Source organism: Pelobates fuscus, chromosome 4, assembly GCF_036172605.1.
Source record: "Pelobates fuscus isolate aPelFus1 chromosome 4, aPelFus1.pri, whole genome shotgun sequence".
Lineage (NCBI taxonomy): Eukaryota > Metazoa > Chordata > Amphibia > Anura > Pelobatidae > Pelobates > Pelobates fuscus.
In genome coordinates, this window is record NC_086320.1 from 11,269,213 (window position 1) to 11,289,423 (window position 20,211).

Genomic DNA, 20,211 nt, shown 5'->3' on the forward strand with positions numbered 1-20,211 from the left:
CCAAAACAACTATAGCTTAATGAAGTGTGTATAGATCATGCCCCTGCAGTCCCACTGCTGAATTCTCTGCCATTTAGGAGTTAAATCATTTTTGTTTCTGCTTATGCAGCTTCAAGCCACACCTAACGTGGTCGTGACTCACACACAAAAAAAGTTGAATTTTCAATCGGATCTAACAGCACAGTGTGTTTACTTGGGAAGTCCTTACCTCCTGCTCTGTTAATTAAACTTTAATCACACACACAAGGTTGCTGCTGGCTCTTGCAGGCTATTAACAGAGCAGGAGACAAAAACAAATCTAAATTAAACACAATGTGCAACAAGATGCATTTAAAGCAACATTGTATGTTGGGAGACTATGAGATAGCTCAAGCTGCTCTGCCAGTTTATAGAGTATTGTAAATCAGCTACGTTGCCAACATTAGCCAATACTGTAGTAGGTTATTATCTTATAGCTAAAGCATATCTGGTATAGCTCCTTAACACGTCTGTGCAGTAACCATGAACATCTGTGGGATCAATCACAGATACCCAGAGTCATACTCCTGTTATAAACTGCGAAACATAATACATTCACTACAAGCCCAGACATTTAATATACAGAGTGTTTGTTATACGGAGGATTACCGATTTGTTACATATGATAGATAATATTCTGCCAAACCAAGTGACAACGAGCAGGAGTAACCAAGTAAACAAATGACACAATAAATAGGACAATATCCCACCAAAGTCTGTACCAGGACTGCTGCCACGTGGGGCTGATAGCTAAGGGCAGAATCGGGGCCTTTCAATTGGTTTAAAAATGTGCCAATCACTGTTCTGATAAACCATTTCTGAGCACAATAAACTCAGAGCCGTGGATCTGGCTGGGCCTGCTCTCAGACTATGGTAGGTGGCCGTGCATTAAGGTAGGTGGCTCTGCAGTAAGTGACCATGTGGCAGAGTACACAGGAGATATCGTGGGGATCAGGATGTCATGTGTGACTTACCAGCAGCTTGTCACGTAGAAATCTCATGTTAGGCACACGGTAATTAACCTGAGGTAGCAGACCTTTCAGATCCTTCAGAGTGACGCTACAAACCAAACACAGAGGCTACAATATATCATCACACACCTGCCAGCAGCCATTTAATATTATTACACAGTATCACAGCTAATTAACTTTTACAGCCAGTCATGTCCTGCGTGCGATCACATCATAGCAAAGCCAGCCGGGGTGGGGGGGTGGAGGGGGACATCTATAGTCTAATTATCCTGACTGTGATCTCTGTCTTACAAACACACACAGGACACACAGAGCACTTCGAAACATTCTAGCGGGCGTAGAAAATAGAAATTTACAATTAGTATATATTTAAAAAAATACATAAATAACATTTATACTACTATATACAAGAAACGAGAGACTTGAAAGTGAGAGTAATCCATTCTGGTGAAATATTCTACGTGTAAATAAATACAGGACACTTGGTATCGCTGGATGCGCCCGTGTTAAGGCAGTAATGGGCATCGCGCAGTCACCAGCTTTCTGATGCTTAATACTCACCCTCCTCCCACTATGAGGGACGGGAGCTAGGAAGGGAGAGGGTTATTAAAGTGAGAATTGAAAGTGAATTTCAAATTTAAGACCAATGTAGATGAATTGGGAGCATACTTTACTTTTTGGGGGGGATTTTTCCAATTTGGCTATTTTTGCCTTAAATTTAACATTTTCACTTTGGTAAAATAACTCTGTGTGTCTAACTGGGAAATGATACGAATGAATAGAAGCCGACAGATGATTTTATTTCCTTACAAACAGTTTCATTATTACACATTTTTATGAATAAAATTCTATGAGCAAAGCAATGAATTCATCGCGTCCGTGCATTGAATGGGAAATATCTTTATTAAACGGCGTCTGATATATATTTTATACAAACTGGTTAAAAAAAGACTTTGTATTTCACCCAACATGACTTTAACGTGGATTTACATTATTTTCTGTGCGGCGGCTTTAATCTCCCCTCCCATCAGCACACACTATATTTTGTTTATTCAGCATACAATGACTCGTCGTGCTCGAATGCTGGTTTGTTTGAAAATCCAAACTCTGCTCTGTGTAATAAACTGTGGTTTAATGTGCTTTAATGACATCATTTCCTGTTCAAGGTTCCTTCCCCTTCCTGCTGCGGGCTATCACTTCCTGGCAGACTTCCTGTTTATGTGAACTTGGTATGAGTGCGTGACGCGGCGTCCCCTGCCATACTGCACCTGGGTTTCATTAACACTTACAAAACAACTGGCATCAAGTGATCATTTCTCGTTGTTTAAAACGTTATTTACATTTAATAAAACTTAATGATTTTAACCCCTGAAGGACGGAAGCAATTGTCCAGGTTCTGGAATTTGCGCTGTTTGTTTGTTCCATCGTAATCTAAGAGTTTCTATTTAAATGTCATCATACTTATTATATAGTCATTTTACAGAAGTACAGAAAAGGCTTTCTTTTAATACTCTTTATGTAAACCTAGCACGACATTAACTGTGAATACAATGTCAATAATGGGAAGGAGGGGGGACTGTATTCTTTTCACTTCTTTGCTCATAATAATTTTTAACATGGAGTGAAAAAAATAACTCAAAATCGATTTATGTGACTATCCTAATTGTTAAATGGCTCATACATTTAGGATTTAAATTCATTTTTGATAGTCAATGCTAACCATGTATTAACCCTATCTCTAACCACATGCTTACACACTCTAACCGTATACCTACCCTAACCTTACCCCTAACTCTAACTCTCTAATACTTCTATCCCTAAAAAAACATTAACCTTTACCTTAATACTAACCCTACCCTAACACTAACCCTACCCTAACCCTACCCTAACCCTACCCTATCACTAATGCCACCATAACCCTAACCCTACAATAACCCTAACCCTACCCTATCACTAACACCACCATAACCCTAACCCTACCATAACCCTAACCCTAACCTAACACTAACTCCACCCTAACACCAACCCTACCATAACCTTAACCCTAACCTTAACCCTACCCTAACACTAAAGGGACACCCCAGGCACCCAGACCACTTCTGCCCATTGGAGTGGTCTGGGTACCAACTCCCACTACTCCTAACCCTGCAGCTGTGATTATTGCAGTTTTCATAAACCTTCCTGGTTTCTAGCACAGGTTTTCTGTGCTAGAGCGTCGCTGGACGTCCTCACGCTATTTTCAATGCTTTCCTATGGAGAGGTCTAATGCGCGCTCGGCCTCTCCCCCAGACCCAAAACCACAGCCGAGGGACATCGGCGGGGGTCTCAGGATGGATGGAATAACGTGTGGATTGTAGATGGATGGAAGGAAGGGTGGATTACTGGATAGATGGAAGGACGGGTGGATGGATGGATGGACGAGTGGATGGCTGGAAGGACGGGTGGATTGTGGATGGATGGAAGGACGGGTGGATTGTGGATGGATGGACGAGTGGATGGCTGGAAGGACGGGTGGATTGTGGATGGATGGACGAGTGGATGGATGGACGAGTGGATGGATGGAAGGACGGGTGGATTGTGGATGGATGAAAGGACGGGTAGATGACTGGATGGATGGAATGACCAGTTGTTTGGCTGGATCAATGGAAGGACGGGTGGATGGCTGGATGGAATGATGGGTGGGTGACTGGATGGATGGAAGGACGGGTGAATGGCTGGATGGATAGAAGGACGTGTGGATAAGAGGGCAGCACTTGAAATTTTAAACAACGTTTCCTTTTAAATATTCTTTTCCTGTTACATTGCTAGGCAAATGATCAATTCTGATTGGCTGCAGAGATCACATTTTCTGAAAAACGCCATAGAATTTCAAGATGGCTGCCTCCATACAGACACACTGAGCAGTCTTCTAGTAACAGTTAGAGCTATACCTGCTATGACTTGGTTAGATGGAGACAATATTAATCTGTTGGTAATATTTAAAACTGATTTTAGTAAATATCATATTAGTGACTGTACGACTTTACACATTAGAACACTCTAGGCTCGTATTTGAACACAATATAATAAATCCTAGGACAGGGTACAGCCAATAAACAGAACTCCAGCTGTTGTTTAACTAACCCTGGCCAGGTTTTTACTTCTCATTTTCTTTAAGTTTACTACATTTAATGGAATATTGTGATATTTAAAAAAAAAAAAAAAATTCTGGCTGAGCACTGAGCGCACATGTCGGATCAGACTCTAATATCTGACTAACTAACTAACTCAACCTAACTTGCTGCCGCTGTTATTGCTCGGAGTGAACCAAGTTAGGTTTAGCAGGAGTTGGTCAGATAACAGTAGAATCTGAACCAAGATGGACGCTCAGCCAGATTTAAAAAAGTGACATTTTATCATAAAAATTACATCATCAAAAAAAAATCATTAAATGCAATAAACCTTTCAAAAAATAAAAAGCAGAAATGTGCTGACAATTGTCATAAAGGTGTAATTTCAGGGAGAAAGATCAGCAAAGCATGTTACCTGCCATCTTTGCCTCTGTCCATGGCGTCAAACTGCTTCCGCAGCCATCTGTTCAGAATACAAACACATATAATCCGATCACAGCGGCACTCGCTCAACTCACTTTAATAACCGTGATTAACATAAAATGATGCCAGAAATATTACTGGGTTTAAATCACTGATATCAAAGACAAATCGAGGTGAAATTTAACTAAATATGTACCGTAAATAATTAAATTGCAGAATACTTTATATTAATCTACCTTAGCTGAATCCTGAATACTTCAATAACAGTCAGGCTTATGTCTTATAATTCTGTCGTAATATCAGATTAAACCCACGCAGGAGAAACTATTCAGGCAGTGAAAGTGGGGTAGCACCCACCAAAAATGAAGATGGCGCAAGTCGGCACTCTGTAACTATTTATACAGAGTATCTTTTACACATATTACTGACTGCATTGAGTACACCAGCTGATACAGCCTCAGGGGTGCAGGTTGTATTCCAGGGAGGGTTAGTGTTTAGTCAATAAATGAGGATTTGTAAAATAATAACATCTACACCCAGAATATAAAGGAAGAGAGATCTGAAACCATCCTTCCTGCTGGAACACACAGAATGGATCACAGATTTTAGAGAATACCCATCACAGCATTCAGCGGAGAAAAACAGACCTTAGTTCCATATTTTGTCAACACGGAGGAAAAATAGGACTCCTGCAGGCTTAATGCAGGCTTATTCACAAAAGGGTGGATTTAAGGGAATTTAAAATGAATTGAAAAAAAGGAAAAAAGGATGCGAATCAGCGATGTGTTCAGATTGGCTGGTTTCTCTAAAATGTTACATTTTAGTTAAATTCAAACAACAGTGACTAACACTACTAGAGAAATGATATGAGCCCCGGCACGCAGGGAATCATCATCAATGTAAGTTTACAATAGGAAATATTGGTATGAAACAGAAATCACCACCTACGTAATGAAAGAAGAGGCAGCCACCTACGTAATGAAAGAAGAGGCAGCCACGTGTTGTCACGCAGAGCCCCCTACACTGGCTGATTCTGGACTTTCTGTAATTTCCCCCAAAAGGAAACTCTCTTGAACCAGAAAAACTCTCTCTTGACGTAGTGTTACATCCCAGGAATAGCATCATGTAACATGAGTATAACCCATCGTGCTTTAATGATAAACGCTCTCTATTCTCACCTGTCCGCTTGGAGAGGACCTGGAGCCTTATGTGTATCTGACACGACCCAGTTCAAACCGCTAATCCACAGATTCACCTCCTCCTCGCTGAAAGCTGGAAGGAAAGTGGCACAATGTTAATTTCTACACCAAATGCTTTTCACTGTTTGGCAATGCTTGGCACCATTGTGGGCCCAGGATATACTTGAAAACGAGAGAAATCTCAATGTATCTTTCCTGGTAAAACATTTTATTAATAAATAAATAAATAATTAGTGGGAGAGAAACTGTGGCACTCAATGAGTGAAGGTACTGTTAATGGTAGAGAGACTGGACACCCATGTGGCACTCAATGAGTGAAGGTACTGTTAGTGGTAGAGAGACTGGACACCCATGTGGCACTCAATGAGAGAAGGTACTGTTAGTGGTAGAGAGACTGGACACCCAGGTGGCCCTCAATGAGAGAAGGTACTGTTAGTGGTAGAGAGACTGGACACCCATGTGGCACTCAATGAGAGAAGGTACTGTTAGTGGTAGAGAGACTGGACACCCAGGTGGCACTCAATGAGAGAAGGTACTGTTAGTGGTAGAGAGACTGGACACCCAGGTGGCACTCAATGAGAGAAGGTACTGTTAGTGGTAGAGAGACTGGACACCCAGGTGGCACTCAATGAGAGAAGGTACTGTTAGTGGTAGAGAGACTGGACACCCAGGTGGCACTCAATGAGTGAAGGTACTGTTAGTGGTAGAGAGACTGGACACCCATGTGGCACTCAATGAGAGAAGGTACTGTTAGTGGTAGAGAAACTGGACACCCAGGTGGCACTCAATGAGTGAAGGTACTGTTAGTGGTAGAGAGACTGGACACCCAGGTGGCACTCAATGAGTGAAGGTACTGTTAGTGGTAGAGAGACTGGACACCCAGGTGGCACTCAATGAGAGAAGGTACTGTTAGTGGTAGAGAGACTGGACACCCAGGTGGCACTCAATGAGAGAAGGTACTGTTAGTGGTAGAGAGACTGGACACCCAGGTGGCACTCAATGAGAGAAGGTACTGTTAGTGGTAGAGAGACTGGACACCCATGTGGCACTCAATGAGTGAAGGTACTGTTAGTGGTAGAGAGACTGGACACCCATGTGGCACTCAATGAGAGAAGGTACTGTTAGTGGTAGAGAGACTGGACACCCATGTGGCACTCAATGAGAGAAGGTACTGTTAGTGGTAGAGAGACTGGAAACCCATGTGGCACTCAATGAGAGAAGGTACTGTTAGTGGTAGAGAGACTGGAAACCCATGTGGCACTCAATGAGTGAAGGTACTGTTAGTGGTAGAGAGACTGGACACCCAGGTGGCACTCAATGAGAGAAGGTACTATTAATGGTAGAGAGACTGGACACCCATGTGGCACTCAATGAGTGAAGGTACTGTTAGTGGTAGAGAGACTGGAAACCCATGTGGCACTCAATGAGAGAAGGTACTGTTAGTGGTAGAGAGACTGGACACCCATGTGGCACTCAATGAGAGAAGGTACTATTAATGGTAGAGAGAGACTGGACACCCAGGTGGCACTCAATGAGTGAAGGTACTATTAATGGTAGAGAGACTGGACACCCATGTGGCACTCAATGAGTGAAGGTACTATTAATGGTAGAGAGACTGGACACCCAGGTGGCACTCAATGAGAGAAGGTACTGTTAGTGGTAGAGAGACTGGGCACGTATGTGGCACTCAATGAGAGCAGGTACCGTTAGTGGTAGAGGGACTGGTTATGCCTTCCAGTAGCGTTCGGTCTGTTTGGATTTTGCAGTACGAATGGCCCCGTACAGCAGCGAATGGCTTTAACCAGTTCAGGATGGTTCCATTTATACTTTATTATATAAACCCATGAGAATTGCCACTGTAGATCAGCCTTTTTTACCAGATTTTGACCATTCGGTGAAATTCATTTCCCTCCTTGTTTCGGGTCTATTGATTCTTTAATTTAAATCTCTACGAAAACAACCCATGAAACGTGGCATATTCACTTAAATTGAAGTTTAAGAAGACTTTAATATTAATGACCATTTATGTCTGTGTCTTGCCAACATTGTATAAATCTCGTCACAGTTACATTCTCACAGAGCAGTGTCGCAGCAATATGAATTATACCCAGCAGAGATGGAGCAAAGCCAAGCCTGGCAATGCCAGAATATAGCCTCTATCCAAGATAAGGCTGCAACAATTTCACACAGAGGTTCTCAGGAGAATAAAACAATGAATACCAGCTTGGCAGCACCGTGGGGCATTTACTACTTCCGAATTAAGCAATTAATTTTAACCACATTCCATAAGTAGATTTAGAGTAAAGCCTAGGTTTTATCGCAGTTGGCATCTCGGTGTGTCCCAACATCTACAGCAAGGGTAGCGGGCACCACAGACAATTAATACTCTCACGCAAAATCAAGTCTAAAGAAATAAGCCTTTTTTTTTTTAATTGATACAGGTTAAAGGTTAATTTTTTTCAAATAACTATGCTTTCATGGTTTGAAAAATACAATTTTCATATATGAAAAGTAGGTTTAAAGGGCATGAAAATGAATTATATTTTGGGCACGAAAATGTATTATAGTTTTTGTTTTTTATAAATCTTAAACAGTGCTGTCATCTGTTCCCGAATTTGTTCACAAAGATAAATGCCCCAAAAATGTATATGAGTTATGCTAGGGTTAATCCACTAAATAGCAGGTTGTGGTGAGAAAAACAAGTTTTGAGTTGGAAAAACAATAATCTGTAAATCGATTATTACTGCCAGAGCTCACCAATAGGTAAATAAAACCCTTTGAAGGTCTTGGCTGGGTGAGGACCAATACATTTAGCATTAATGTTTAAATTAAAATCCCCACCGAATGTCTCTAATCCAGAAAGTGCTGCATGATTTAGCTGTGATATAGTTAGTGAGACTGTGCCAAGGCTTGGCAGCAGTTCTAGATATACATTACGGAACGTGCAGAAGCTGAATAAACATCTCTTGTTCATGAAAATCATGTTAAAAACAGGGGTCCTTACCTTGATGCTCCTCGTCTGAAATGCGATGGCTGAGCATGTGGCCTAAACGTCTCGCTACGTACTCATAATTCCACGCTAACATATATGTCTATCATAAGCTCGCTAAAAATTTAAGCATGCTATTATTACTTTTGTCTGACCACCACACATGCCAGTTTAACATGACCCTGTAATGCTTACCATACTTACTCAACTTCTGGCATGAATTGCACCATCCTGTTTACTTATAAATTGTGCAGTTAAATCCTATGTCATGATAGTGTTTGCTTTGATATGCCTGTTACTGCTATCGATGCACTGCAGGCTTGTTTGGAATCCCCTTTGCACATCAAAAATAAAGAATTTTAAAAAACACACAGCTCACCTGGGAAAGTGGTTTAACATAATTAACAAACTAAGGCCATGGGCATCTCACCAACAGCATTTGCAACCGAGCTCTTGGTACCAGTGGAGGGTCTAGGTACCCACTGACAGCTATGCAGCCACAAACATGGTGCTGCCCCATATTGACTTCTACTGTGCCCAGCTTAGTAGTATTGGCCCCAAATAGATACAATGCAGGGTGCCACTTACAGCATCATGTGCTACTGTCAGCATTTCAGGGGAGATCCAGAAAGAGGAGAAAACCGACTGATTGCCGCTTACAATATTCCCGGTGCGGAATGAGCCAATGTTATAAAAGCCAGTTCAGCACAAGGCTCCTATGATCACTTCTGCAGAACTGCTATTTGGCTGCTGACTGTTGCTTTTGGCCCCCGGCCTCTCAAAGCGTTAAGGAAGGATTACGTTAATCTGTTCTGGATGGCGATGTTGGGTTGGGCAGTGTCACTCATTACATTCTGAGCTCTTGTAATTTAAGGGATATATAATAAGTGGGTAGATTCAGGACTCAATCCGGATACTAACCGGATTCTATGAACCCAGGACCTGCCGGCAGGTGGAACGGCTAATGCTGCCAGTAAGGTGGCGTAACCGTCACAGCTCAGTTTAGTCCTGGCACGGCCACGGCACACGTGGCATTGAGGCAAAAAACAGACACATTGATCTGTTTCTCACTCTCTACTTTGTAGGGATAAAACCGATAACAATAACTGACAGGGAGCCAAGATAGAGGCACTCAATTGATTTATAAAGACAATTACAGCAGTGTCAATTTCTACAATGAATTTCTCAGACTCCACAAACACACATTGTTAATTAGGGGATAAGTAAATGTAATATCATAATCCTGGGATGTGATGGTTTCCCTTTAAATCATGGTGACCTCTCTAAGTGTGCTTCTCTATATAAATAACATAGAGATTAAATTATAACTGTGTCATTTATTGATAGTTTAGTTAGTGTTTGTTGATAGAATACCATCTCCTTATTAACTGTTTCCTTACTGTTGGGTTTACAAGAGACAGAACATTCAAGAATTCTCCTCGATGACTAACCAGCAACACTGAGTGTCTTCAGCCTGAAGTCCGCCCCGTAGAGAATGATGAAGCATAACGTGGCATCCAGCTTGCGGGCATCTTCAGGGTACCTCTCAAAGTCCCGCGAGTTCTTCCCCAGACGAATCTCCTTAATCTCTCTGATATCAACTGCAAGAAAGCAAAAAGGCAACGGGGATTAAAAATTGCACACATACCTGCACGGAGAATGACAAGTTCTGGATCTAAAGTTCAAAACAAACCACCTACCTACCTACTCAAATTATCAATCACATCATTTATTGTGTAACTACAACACTGCAGGTTATTATTGTAAGAATCTACATGTCCAGGAGTAATATACATGCACATAATGGATAACACTGAGGGTGAGCTCTGTGTCCACAGTAACATTCACACCCTGAACCTGCTCAGTGTGTTGCATCCTGCCATGTGCAAAAAATACATGCATTTCTCATGCAAAAGGCATGGGAACTGTGAGCAAATCCAGGTTTGAGATAAATGTAAGAGTCCTAATGTTGGTAATGAAGGTTTATGACTCCATCCAGCTCTGAATACCAAACGGGAAAGCAATCAGAGCCCGGGAAATAATCAACAAGCAGTGAACTGGAGCCATCCAACAACCAACGTAGGCCAGTACAGCTGAGCTAAGACATTTTGTAGCTAAGTTATTTGAGTCTAAGTCTTGTTAACTCATTACACATTACTGGTTAGTGAATGAGAACCTTTCTTGGTCTCAATAATTCATTTGCAATCATCCTTCCACACGATGACAGGTTGCTGAGGGCCAGCTAAACGTATTTACATCCAGCTGACTACAGAAAGAAATGTCTAAAAATACACACTATTAATATCATTTGTTTATATGGAGAAACAATTATAGATGCTAGATGCTACAAAACAAATAGTTTTGCGAACTTGGCTCTAGGTACTAATAAGGTTTGAAGAACAACAGTGTCATTGCTAAAAACATTCATGGCTTCTTTAAACCAGGGGCACTATGGCGGGACACCCATGGAGATAGGCTCTGCAGAGTGACTGTCTCTCCTAAATAAGGACACTTGGGATGTGTGGAAGGATGAGTAGGTGCCTATAATGGGAATGGGAAAAGAGGATATGCAAAGGCTCACGCTAAGCAAAGTAACAACTACAGCTACTCTATTGGTTGGCGGCGAGAGGACCGTGGGTGCAATCCCTCTGGTCTGGGCAGGAATGAGAGGACTTGGTGAAAGTCTCCATATTTTCATTGTGACTGTGAAGGAGCCGGGCATTTTTTGTTACAGGAGAGCCCTGTTTTTTTTTTTCCCAAACTGCTTAACCCCTTAAGGACCAAACTTCTGGAATAAAAGGGAATCATGACATGTCACAGATGTCATGTGTCCTTAAGGGGTTAAAAATGAGTTTGATGAACATCGGAGCGGGCAGCTCCTAAAATCTCCTAGCACCAGAACCAACGATAACTGTAATAATATCACGCCTGGATATACTATAGCTGAAATATAAACTGTTGGTATAGTAGGTCACACAATAACTGGAAACGGCTCCATTGTAGAACATGATTCCAGACTGAGTTCCTGGGGTGCACTCACTTGGCTGTCTGGTTTCCATGACAACTCGTGAGCTATGGCAGAGATTGGAGTAGTTACGGCCTACTCCACAGCAGCAAGGACTCTTACCCAGGGTTTGCGATTGGTTATAACCGAATGTATACAAAATGGAACAAGTTACACTCACAGGTTGCATAGGGCAGCTATCTGTCCATAATTTTATTTTTGGTTTAATAATAGATATGGCCGTCCTCTTTGCTGCCCCTGAGGGACAGAACGGCTCTTTTCAAACCGCCATTAGGGGTGTAAAGCAAAACCCTAACAATAACGACCCACAATATTTATTAACACGCACCTCCCAACATTTCAAGTGGACATAGAGGGACACTTTCAATTTAGGGGTGTGAGTGGGGGTGTGGTTATTGGCATTTTGAGACATGTTAAGTGGTTTACTAATAATTTATACAAATAAAATGTAATGTAGAACAAGAACAATGTATCTTATTTACACAGACTGATTTATGAACACATTTATTGTAGTTTAAAGACACATTACTGGGAGTATTATTGCTGTGGAGCTCTGTGATACACTCAGACACATTACTGGGAGTATTATTGCTGTGGAGCTCTGTTATACACTCAGACACATTACTGGGAGTATTATTGCTGTGGAGCTCTGTGATACACTCAGACACATTACTGGGAGTATTATTGCTGTGGAGCTCTGTTATACACACAGACACATTACTGGGAGTATTATTGCTGTGGGGCTCTGTTATACACTCAGACACATTACTGGGAGTATTATTGCTGTGGAGCTCTGTTATACACTCAGACACATTACTGGGAGTATTATTGCTGTGGAGCTCTGTTATACACACAGACACATTACTGGGAGTATTATTGCTGTGGGGCTCTGTTATACACTCAGACACATTACTGGGAGTATTATTGCCGTGGAGCTCTGTTATACACACAGACACATTACTGGGAGTATTATTGCTGTGGGGCTCTGTTATACACTCAGACACATTACTGGGAGTATTATTGCTGTGTAGCTCTGTTATACACTCAGATACATTACTGGGAGTGTTATTGCTGTGGAGCCCTGCTATACACTCAGACACATTACTGGGAGTATTATTGCAGTGGAGCTCCATCATACACTCAGACACATTACTGGGAGTATTATTGCTGCGGAGCTCTGTTATACACTCAGACACATTACTGGGAGTATTATTGCTGTGGGGCTCTGTTATACACTCAGACACATTACTGGGAGTATTATTGCTGTGGGGCTCTGTTATACACCCAGACACATTACTGGGAGTATTATTGCTGTGGAGCTCTGTTATACACTCAGACACATTACTGGGAGTGTTATTGCTGTGGAGCTCTGTTATACACTCAGACACATTACTGGGAGTATTATTGCTGTGAAGCTCTGTTATACACTCAGACACATTACTGGGAGTATTATTGCTGTGGAGCTCTGTTATACACTCAGACACATTACTGGGAGTGTTATTGCTGTGGAGCTCTGTTATACACTCAGACACATTACTGGGAGTATTATTGCTGTGAGGCTCTGTTATACACTCAGACACATTACTGGGAGTATTATTGCTGTGGAGCTCTGTTATACACTCAGACACATTACTGGGAGTATTATTGCTGTGGAGCTCTGTTATACACTCAGACACATTACTGGGAGTATTATTGCCGTGGAGCTCTGTTATACACTCAGACACATTACTGGGAGTATTATTGCTGTGGAGCTCTGTTATACACTCAGACACATTACTGGGAGTATTATTTCTGTGGAGCTCTGTTATACACTCAGACACATTACTGGGAGTGTTATTGCTGTGGAGCTCTGTTATACACTCAGACACATTACTGGGAGTGTTATTGCTGTGGAGCTCTGTTATACACTCAGACACATTACTGGGAGTATTATTGCTGTGGAGCTCTGTTATACACTCAGACACATTACTGGGAGTATTATTGCTGTGGAGCTCTGTTATACACTCAGACACATTACTGGGAGTGTTATTGCTGTGGAGCTCTGTTATACACTCAGACACATTACTGGGAGTATTATTGCTGTGAGGCTCTGTTATACACTCAGACACATTACTGGGAGTATTATTGCTGTGGAGCTCTGTTATACACTCAGACACATTACTGGGAGTATTATTGCCGTGGAGCTCTGTTATACACTCAGACACATTACTGGGAGTATTATTGCTGTGGAGCTCTGTTATACACTCAGACACATTACTGGGAGTATTATTTCTGTGGAGCTCTGTTATACACTCAGACACATTACTGGGAGTGTTATTGCTGTGGAGCTCTGTTATACACTCAGACACATTACTGGGAGTATTATTGCTGTGGAGCTCTGTTATACACTCAGACACATTACTGGGAGTATTATTGCTGTGGAGCTCTGGTATACACTCAGACACATTACTGGGAGTATTATTGCTGTGGAGCTCTGTTATACACCCAGACACATTACTGGGAGTATTATTGCCGTGGAGCTCTGTTATACACTCAGACACATTACTGGGAGTATTATTGCTGTGGAGCTCTGTTATACACTCAGACACATTACTGGGAGTATTATTGCTGTGGAGCTCTGTTATACACTCAGACACATTACTGGGAGTATTTTTGCTGTGGAGCTCTGTTATACACACAGACACATTACTGGGAGTATTATTGCTGTGGAGCTCTGTTATACACTCAGACACATTACTGGGAGTATTATTGCTGTGGAGCTCTGTTATACACTCAGACACATTACTGGGGGTATTATTGCTGTGGGGCTCTGTTATACACTCAGACACATTACTGGGAGTATTATTGCTGTGGGGCTCTGTTATACACCCAGACACATTACTGGGAGTATTATTGCTGTGGAGCTCTGTTATACACACAGACACATTATTGGGAGTATTATTGCTGTGGAGCTCTGTTATACACTCAGACACATTACTGGGAGTATTATTACAGTGGAGCTCTGTTATACACTCAGACACATTACTGGGAGTATTATTGCTGTGGAGCTTTGTCATACACTCAGACACATTACTGGGAGTATTATTGCTGTGGAGCTCTGTTATACATTCAGACACATTACTCAGAGTATTATTGCTGTGGAGCTTTGTCATACACTCAGACACATTACTGGGAGTATTATTACTGTGGAGCTCTGTTATACACTCAGACACATTACTGGGAGTATTATTGATGTGGAGCTCTGTTATACACTCAGACACATTACTGGGAGTATTATTGCTGTGTAGCTCTGTTATACACTCAGACACATTACTGGGAGTATTATTGCTGTGGAGATCTGTTATACACACAGACACACCAACAATATATGGAGCTCCTAGAAAAGAAGGAGTTCTTCTGGATGTACTGCGCCACAGCATTGAGGCCGACATCAATTTGTTTAAGGAGGAGATCAGCGGAGTGTCTGTGCGCCTCCAGGTCAGTCTCTCTAGCTTGGAACACAAGCCGGCCGCTCTAAAGTGAGACCAGGCCCAAATCCAAAACGGCATAGGGGAAATGGAAGACTGTAGGCAGTGGAATACCTTCAGGATGCAGGGCCTAGCTGATACCATCACTGCAGCCAAAATTCCTCATTTTATTCGGAGGCTCCTTGCAAACCTATTCTCCGCTAACCAGGTGAAACGTATGATCTTGGATAGCTGTTATCAGCTTCCAGTACCAATGATAGGCACCGCAGAAGCAAGCAGGGATGGCATCATCCGAATTCAGCACGGTCCACATAAAATAAATCTCTATACCGCTTCGAAAGGCACTCTCTGATATTCTTCTCAGACCTACCCAGAGGAATTCTGGACTTACGGAGGTTCTTGCGACCCTTAACAGCAGAACTTGCCAAAAATAAGATATCTTCTAAGTTGGGTACTCCAAAATGCCTTCTGATACCGCGCGATTCTGGGACTTTGAAGGTCTTTGAGGCCTCAGAAGTAGCAAGCACATATCAGAAGCTCGGGCTGTCTACCACATTCGGGGGACCGTAACCCCCAGCGCAACCAGACAAGTCCTGAAAAATGTCAAATTATCGATCAAGACAAGATTTACCTAAAATCAGATGCTGAGCCTGCTTTGAAAAAAGTTAAGATGGACTCAACTGGGGGACAGTGAGCAGTACAGAACCAGCAGAACCAGAGTGCCTTATGATGCGTTTTAGTGCCCAAAAGGTCTGTGTGCCCTTTGCTGAGTTTACTTTTTCATTTAACCCCTTAAGGACACATGACGTGTGTGACATGTCATGATTCCCTTTTATTCCAGAAGTTTGGTCCTTAAGGGGTTAAAGGATAACTACTACAAAACAGTAGTACAATTTTGTCATTGCTCCACCCATCCAACCCTTTAACCCCTTCCCACCAGTGACCCCCTTATCCGGACGCCGATGTTGGGTGTACAGAACACGATCACGATCGAAAAAGACCAATATTTTTTTTTATTATGTGCCTAATATGATAAAAGGTTTAACCTGTTTATGTCCATTTTTTTCTTTACAGATTCTAGTTGTATATTCTTTCCCTGTTTAGGGATGAAGTTTATCGGAAGGTGGATTTTCCACAAAAGTGTGAATTGTTGTAAAATTTACAATTTTAGGCAACAATAATGAAACTATAAAAATACTCTATGGTTTTCATTTGACCATTCTGGGCTAAAATGTGAAATTTACTTTGGGATTTTCACAATTTCACAATGGGATTGTGGCAGACGGGGGAAGATGGCAGAGCCCGCAAGGGATAGAATCAGGTAAGAAAATCTCACTTTTACCTGCCCCCATCGTCGGATCCCCAGCAGCGAAGTCACCATCGGGGGTCTTTGCAGATTCGACAAGGTCCCGAGACAATGATAGTACCGCTTTAAATTCCTGACAATTCTCGCTTTAGTAAATAACCCGGTCAATTTGATATCTGGAGTTGCCAGAGTCGGACATTATGATTAGTCCCGCCATGGCTATCCACCTGTACATTGATTACCCACAGCCAATCAGGAATCCCTTGCTCCCAGAAACTTTCACATTTCGGTTCGCCTGCTCTACTCGCTGACATTGATCAGGCTGACGGCAGGTGCAGGCAGGAATTCTGGGACACATTAATCAAAATGAACAATGCAGCCTTTATTATAACAAATGTTCCTTTATACTTCCAGGATAAAAGCTCATTCTTTACACTAATAGACTGACTGAGCTAAAGGCAATAAATAAGAAAGATAAAGAGCTAGAATTAAAACAGATAAATTCAGCATTACATTTAATTTACATTGGCCACACAGTCAGATAGAGGCGATGGATTCACGGGGTAACGGGGTAATACGATCAATACTCTGCTATCTGTGTATAAGGGAGCAATTCACGGGGTAACGGGGTAATACGATCAATACTCTGCTTTCTGTGTATTAGGAAGCGATTTAATGGGTAACAGGGTAATACGTTTAATACTCTGCTATCTGTGTATAAGGGAGCAAATCACTGGGTAACGGGGTAATAAGATCAATACTCTGCTTTCTGTACATAAGGGAGCAATTCACAGGGTAACGGGGTAATACGATCAATACTCTGCTTTCTGTGTATAAGGGAGCAATTCACAGGGTAACGGGGTAATACGATCAATACTCTGCTTTCTGTGTATAAGGGAGCAAATCACTGGGTAACGGGGTAATACGATCAATACTCTGCTATCTGTGTATAAGGGAGCAATTCACGGGGTAACGGGGTAATACGATCAATACTCTGCTTTCTGTGTATTAGGAAGCGATTTAATGGGTAACGGGGTAATACGTTTAATACTCTGCTATCTGTGTATAAGGGAGCAAATCACTGGGTAACGGGGTAATAAGATCAATACTCTGCTTTCTGTACATAAGGGAGCAATTCACAGGGTAACGGGGTAATACGATCAATACTCTGCTATCTGTGTATAATGAAGCGATTCACTGGGTAACGGGGTAATAAGATTAATACTCTGCTTTCTGTACATAAGGAAAAATACAATGGAGGAAGAACTAGAGAGAGATAGGGTACTCCTAATCTCTGTTCCAGATCGACCAGGACTGGACACCCCTACCTAGCTGTAATGCTAAAACTTAACCTTTAATAAAGTAAAATTAAAACAATGCAAATACTTGTAGAAAAATGTATAATGGTGATAACAGTGAAAACAAAAAATAAAAAATAATAAATAAAAAAATAAATAATAAGGAGTGGTGCCTATATAGCTGTGGTAATGGACAATTACACCAATGAAGAAAATCAACTTGTTGTCCTTAACCCCTTAAGGACCAAACTTCTGGAATAAAAGGGAATCATGACGTGTCACACATGTCATGTGTCCTTAAGGGGTTAACAACCACCTAAGGTTCAAATCTAAAGTCAAAGCTAGTCACTGATCATTCACATATCATGAAAGGAAGGAGAAATCTATATAGGAGTGCTGGAAAGTAGCTCTTAAGCTACAATGTTGCACAGGTAGCTAGTAACACTATGAAATCATGTAGCCAAAGACTCCCATATATAATAAAATACAGGAATCCCCCCCCACCTAAGGCGGGGAAATGATCTCAATCAGCTGGCAAAAGAGCGTCAAATAAAAGATTCAAACTTAAATTATGGTTGAACTAGAAAAAGAAAACGCTGAATAATATAAGCTCCGTATGTTCCCTCCCAGCAAAAAACCTCCAAAGACTGTGAAGAACCCAGGATCAGTGCAAATAAACTAGGCTGACTAAAGATAACGAAACCTGGAACCACTCCTGACTCAACTACCTAACGTACGTTTCAGCGCTTTAAAATGCGCCTTCATCAGAGGTAAAGCATCTGACTGTCCCCTTGACGGCTCTTTTATATGTGACGAGCCGGCGGATTCGATCGCGCCGAAAAACGGCGTTCAAATCAGTACCGCCCCCTCTGGGTTCGTCACTGAATGATTGACAGGACATGCTAATTTGTCTAAAGTGTCTCATCACCTAAACGTTGAACTAAAGAACCGTCAAAACTCTGAATGATTACAAATGTAAAATAGTAAAGAATAATGAACGTTCTATGGTGATGATACTTACACAAAAAGAGCCAGGTCATATACAACTAGAAAAAATCAAAATAAATGAACTAGAATTATATATAAACAGTAAAAAATAAATAAATATTTATATATAAGGTCCATAATCAATCTGCTTCTCTTAGGAAGAGTATAATAAAGTTTTTCTGGTAATCTTCACCAGTAGTATGATCTTCTTAAAGGGACAGACTTTCGTGATCAGTGTTATTTAAATTGTAACAAAAGTATTTACAAAAATAATAATCAAGGTATATACAAACTAAGGCGAGATGCATTACTGATGATGAAAAATAATGCTCTCAGTGTAACTCATCTTTCGATGAAGGGAGTGAATGTAAACCCCTCATTTAGACCATTGGGGGCCAGTGTATTAAAACTGTATATCCAAAAGGATTCCCTTCTGAGGAGGGTACGATCTAGGTCGCCACCTCTCCGGCCCAAAAGCACTTTCTCAACCCCAGCAAATTTCACCCCTCGTGTCGCCTTGATGATTGTTCCTAATGTGTCTAGCAACAGGGGTGTCTTTGAGGTTCCTGACTGAGTGTATATGTTCCATAACACGCCTCTTGAAGGGGCGTATGGTTTTCCCAATATACCTAAGTCCACAGATGCAGGTCAATAGGTATATGATGCCTTTCGTATTACAATTAAAAAAGTGCTTTACTTGACATACTGAGTTGTCAATCAGATTTGGAAGTACTTTTGAATCCTTCATCATGAATTGGCAAGCTACACACTTGCCACATTTATAGGTACCTTTCACTGAAAGCCAATTGGTAGTGGCACATCTAGAGGAAAAGTGGCTGGACACCAGAACATCTTTTAAATTTTTACCTCGTCGTGCCGTGAGAGAGACAAATGGTGTCACTGCTCCCTTAAGTTGGGGATCCTGAGAGATCAAAGGCCAGAATCTGCCCAAAATCCGTTTGGATTGGTCCCATCCGGAGTCAAACGTTGCTATGCAACGAATGGGTTCCTGGTTGGAAGATACTGCCTTATCTTTTAAAAGATCCTCTCTGTTGCTCAGTAATGCCCTTTGATAGGCCCTTTTGAGGCAACGATTTGGGTACCCCCTCTCTTTGAATCTCGATCTGAGAAGTTTTGCTTGGATGATAAATTCCTCCTCTGTTGAGCAATTTCTCCTTAGACGGAGGTATTGTCCGACCGGAATCCCTTTTTTGAGGGGGGTCGGGTGGTAACTATCCCACCTCAACATCGTATTTGTTGAGGTGGGCTTCCTATAAAGGGTGGTAGCAATCTCCGAGTCTTGAGAGATGCTGAAGGTGCAGTCCAAAAAATTAAGTGTGAGACCACCGATCTCAAACGTAAATCTTAGGTTAAGATCATTGGTATTCAATTTTTCCACAAAAAATCTGAAGGAGTCC

General features: G+C 41.7%; 1 protein-coding gene across 1 annotated transcript in view; it reads right to left on the reverse strand.

The window, feature by feature from the left end:
* The window catches only part of LOC134608272 (1-phosphatidylinositol 4,5-bisphosphate phosphodiesterase gamma-1-like), a 170,475-nt gene that overhangs the window by 60,575 nt on the left and 89,689 nt on the right, over nt 1-20,211 (reverse strand). The window contains exons 2-5 of the mRNA XM_063450967.1: nt 10,162-10,311; nt 5,701-5,794; nt 4,515-4,562; nt 993-1,077 (exon numbers count right to left, since the gene is read on the reverse strand). Coding sequence (XP_063307037.1) covers nt 993-1,077; nt 4,515-4,562; nt 5,701-5,794; nt 10,162-10,311 — 377 coding nt within the window. The remainder of the gene's footprint in view (nt 1-992; nt 1,078-4,514; nt 4,563-5,700; nt 5,795-10,161; nt 10,312-20,211) is intronic.